Source organism: Fonticula alba (assembly GCF_000388065.1).
Source record: "Fonticula alba strain ATCC 38817 unplaced genomic scaffold supercont2.12, whole genome shotgun sequence".
Lineage (NCBI taxonomy): Eukaryota > Rotosphaerida > Fonticulaceae > Fonticula > Fonticula alba.
In genome coordinates this window covers 177,003-179,941 of record NW_009242982.1, presented here as the reverse complement: position 1 = coordinate 179,941, position 2,939 = coordinate 177,003, and the positions used below count along the sequence as shown (strand labels likewise).

The following is a 2,939-nucleotide window of genomic DNA, read 5'->3' as shown; positions in this document are numbered from 1 at the left end:
CACACACACACACACACACACACCGGCGCCTCTCGGGCGGGCCCCGCTCATTCGCGCTCCGGCGCCAGGCACTCCTCCAGGGTCCCGAGCCAGGAGTCCATCTTCAGGTCCCGGAGGGAGGAATTGTCCGGGCTCGGCGGCCGGGCGCCGTCCGGCTGCACCGGAATCACGAGGCTGGTGGCGACGTGGCGCTCGGGCGGCGCCAGCCCGCGGGTGTCGTACACCGAAGGCCGGCCCTCCGGGTCCGGGGTGGCCACTTGCCCCCCGGCGGCGGTGGCGCCGGCGGCCTCCTGCCCGGCCTGCAGGCACACCGGCGGGCAGGCATCCGTCGGGCAGTCATACTTCTCGGCCAGGCCGGCCGACCGGGGCTTCATCAGCCCGGTGCACGGGAGGGCCGGCAGGGTCAGATCCCCGGATTCGGATACCATGCCGCACTTGGAGCAGTAGATGGCTCGCGGGTTGGTGGGGGACGCCTCGCAGCGGAAGAGGAACCCATCGCACAGGCCGTGCCAGAAGCGCAGCCGGAACTCGTCCTGATCAATCGGCAGCGGCTACGTTGGCCCCGTGTAGCGGGAGGGGGAGGGACGGGAAGGGGTCAGTATTGGCGTGGGCAACGTCACAGAGGTAACCCCGCAGCCGGAGAGGGCAAGGAGGCAGGGAGAGGGCAAGGAGGCAGGGAGAGGGCAAGGAGGTAGGGAGAGAGAGAGAGAGAGGCAGAGAGCCGAGCACGCACACCGAGCTTGCACCGGGGGCAGCCGCACTGGAAGCAATAGTACTCGGAGAGGTACTTCTGCCGGTTCTCGAAGGCATCGGAGATCAAGATGTACGAGATGTTCACCTCCTCGCCCTCCTCGATGGTGCGCAGCGCGCGGAAGAAGACGTCGCTGGGTTCGTGTGTGCGCGCGTGTGTGTGTGTGTGTGTGTGTGTGTGTGCGCACGCGCGCGAGTGGGCCGAAAGAGCAGTGGCGTCAGTGTCGGGCGGCTGGACAGCGAGAGGAACGGGCGTGGCCCGGGCAGGGGAGCTTCGCACCGGCCGCGAGTGAATTTGTAGGCGTTCGGCGCGCAGCTGTGGTTGAAGTAGGAGGCATCCGGGAAGACGCCATACGAGTAGAGCTCCTCGCCATCGTCCCAGAAGCCGAAGGAGTTGCACTCGGCCCGGCAGAGGACCTCCAGCACCTCGTCGTCCGTATCGTCGATGAAGGAAGCAGGCAGGACCTTGCGCAGGAAGACCACGATCTACAGGGCGGTGGTAAGTGCAAAGAAGGGAGGGCGAGGGGAGGACGCCAGGGGGATGGGCGGAAGGCGGGGGGGGGGGGGGCACGGCAGCCATGGGCCATCCGGCTGACGCACTGTCTTCCAGAAGAAGATGGTGGCCTCGTCATTCTTGTAGGCCGACAGGTTGGTGGTCAGCCTGCCAAGGGGCGGCGGGGGGAGGGGCGACGACAAGCCCAAAGAGGGTCAGCATACGGGCCCCAGGCGCGGGGAGGCGCGGGCAAGCGGCTGATGCCAGCCAGAAGGACGAGCAGGGCACGCACGAGTAGAGGTCCTTGTTGGTGGGCATGGCACCGGTGGCGCTGTCGGCGAGGTCTGCGCAGGGGGATTAGACAAAATGGCCGGCCGGAAAGAAAGAAAGACACAAAGAGGGGGGGGGGGGAGAAGAAGAGAAGAGGCGGCCCGCCACGGCCCGCGCAGGGACACGCACGCTGGTTGATCTCCTCCAGGGGAACAATGCCACGGTCCGGCCCGGAGGCCGGGACACGCGCCGCATCCCCGTACTCCATGATGAGGGAGCGCTTGCGCGAGTAGACGCTGGCCAGGAAGCGCGCCTGCGTCTTCATGAGATGCCCCTGGCGCACGGCCTGCAGGTTCTTGTACTCGCGATGGACCATGCCGAGGGCCCCGCACTCGAGCGCGTGCCGGGGGAGATCCATCTCCCGGCAGCGGGCCGAGCAGTAATACGTGCACTGGCAGCCGATGATGAGGGGGCCCTGGCGCCGGGCCCGGCCCTTGCCGGAGGACGACTCCGGCAGGACCTCCTGCGGGAGCTCGCACCGGACCGGCATGCGCGCCGTCGGGGTGAAGGCCTGGCAGTAGACACAGACATTTTGCAGCCACTCTTGGGCCACGGTCACCGTGTAGGCGCGCGACCGGAAGAACACCGCCCCGGCGGGGATGGCCCGTGTGGCGACCACCGCCCGGCCGCGGCTGTCCCCGTGGTCGATGACCCGCACCGGCGGGTCGACCCAGCATTCGTCGGCCGCGTGCAGCTTCTGCGAGTGCCGCGGGTGCGGGGCCCGCGCGGCCACCTCGGCCAGCACCTCGGCCGGGATGGTGGCCTCGTCGGCGCTGCCGCACGGAGGCATCGAGGAGTCCGTGCGGTCCGACAGGTCCAGGTTGTTGAGTGCACTGAGGCGGGCCTCTTTGTGTGTGTGTGTGTGTGTGGGTAAAGGTGAGAGAGTGTGTTGGAGGGGGAGAGGGAGATCCCGGTACATGGGGCTCGGCCCCGGCGCGGAGAACGCACCAAGACAGGAGGAGGACAGCAGATCCAGATCCGGACGACAGGCGCCCTGGTACTCGCACTGGTCGGTGCAGCTGCCAGGCGCCGAGCGGACCACCGGGCTTGAAAGAGACATGGCTGCGCGGAGCGGGGGCGAAAGGGGGCAGGGGGAGGGCGGGAGAGGGGGGGTGGGGGGTAGGGGGGTAGCGGAAGAGGGAAGGGGCTAGCGCGACGCGGCATGGGCACAGGATGGATCGCGCCGGGCTTTTCATCCGGATGGTGATCTTGTCGCGCGAGGCCGGCCCTGTCGCCTCTCTCTCTCTCTCTCTCTCTCCCTCTCTGGCAGCTGGGCGGCGGGGCGGGAGGGGGGAGAAAAAAAGAGAGCGAGAATTCACATGCGGGGGGGGGACAGATGGACACACACACACACACACACACACAC

The 2,939-nt window shown here is 68.2% G+C and overlaps 1 protein-coding gene across 1 annotated transcript in view; it reads right to left on the bottom strand.

Annotated features, from left to right (window-relative positions):
• Positions 1–2,684, bottom strand: part of H696_05585 (hypothetical protein) — a 3,611-nt gene extending 927 nt beyond the window's left edge. Inside the window, exons 1-5 of the mRNA XM_009499401.1 lie at positions 2,522–2,684; positions 1,703–2,419; positions 1,536–1,587; positions 1,351–1,411; positions 1,031–1,236 (exon numbers count right to left, since the gene is read on the bottom strand). Coding sequence (XP_009497676.1) covers positions 1,031–1,236; positions 1,351–1,411; positions 1,536–1,587; positions 1,703–2,419; positions 2,522–2,633 — 1,148 coding nt within the window. The 5' untranslated portion in view covers positions 2,634–2,684. The remainder of the gene's footprint in view (positions 1–1,030; positions 1,237–1,350; positions 1,412–1,535; positions 1,588–1,702; positions 2,420–2,521) is intronic.
• Positions 2,685–2,939: the final 255 nt, after the last annotated feature.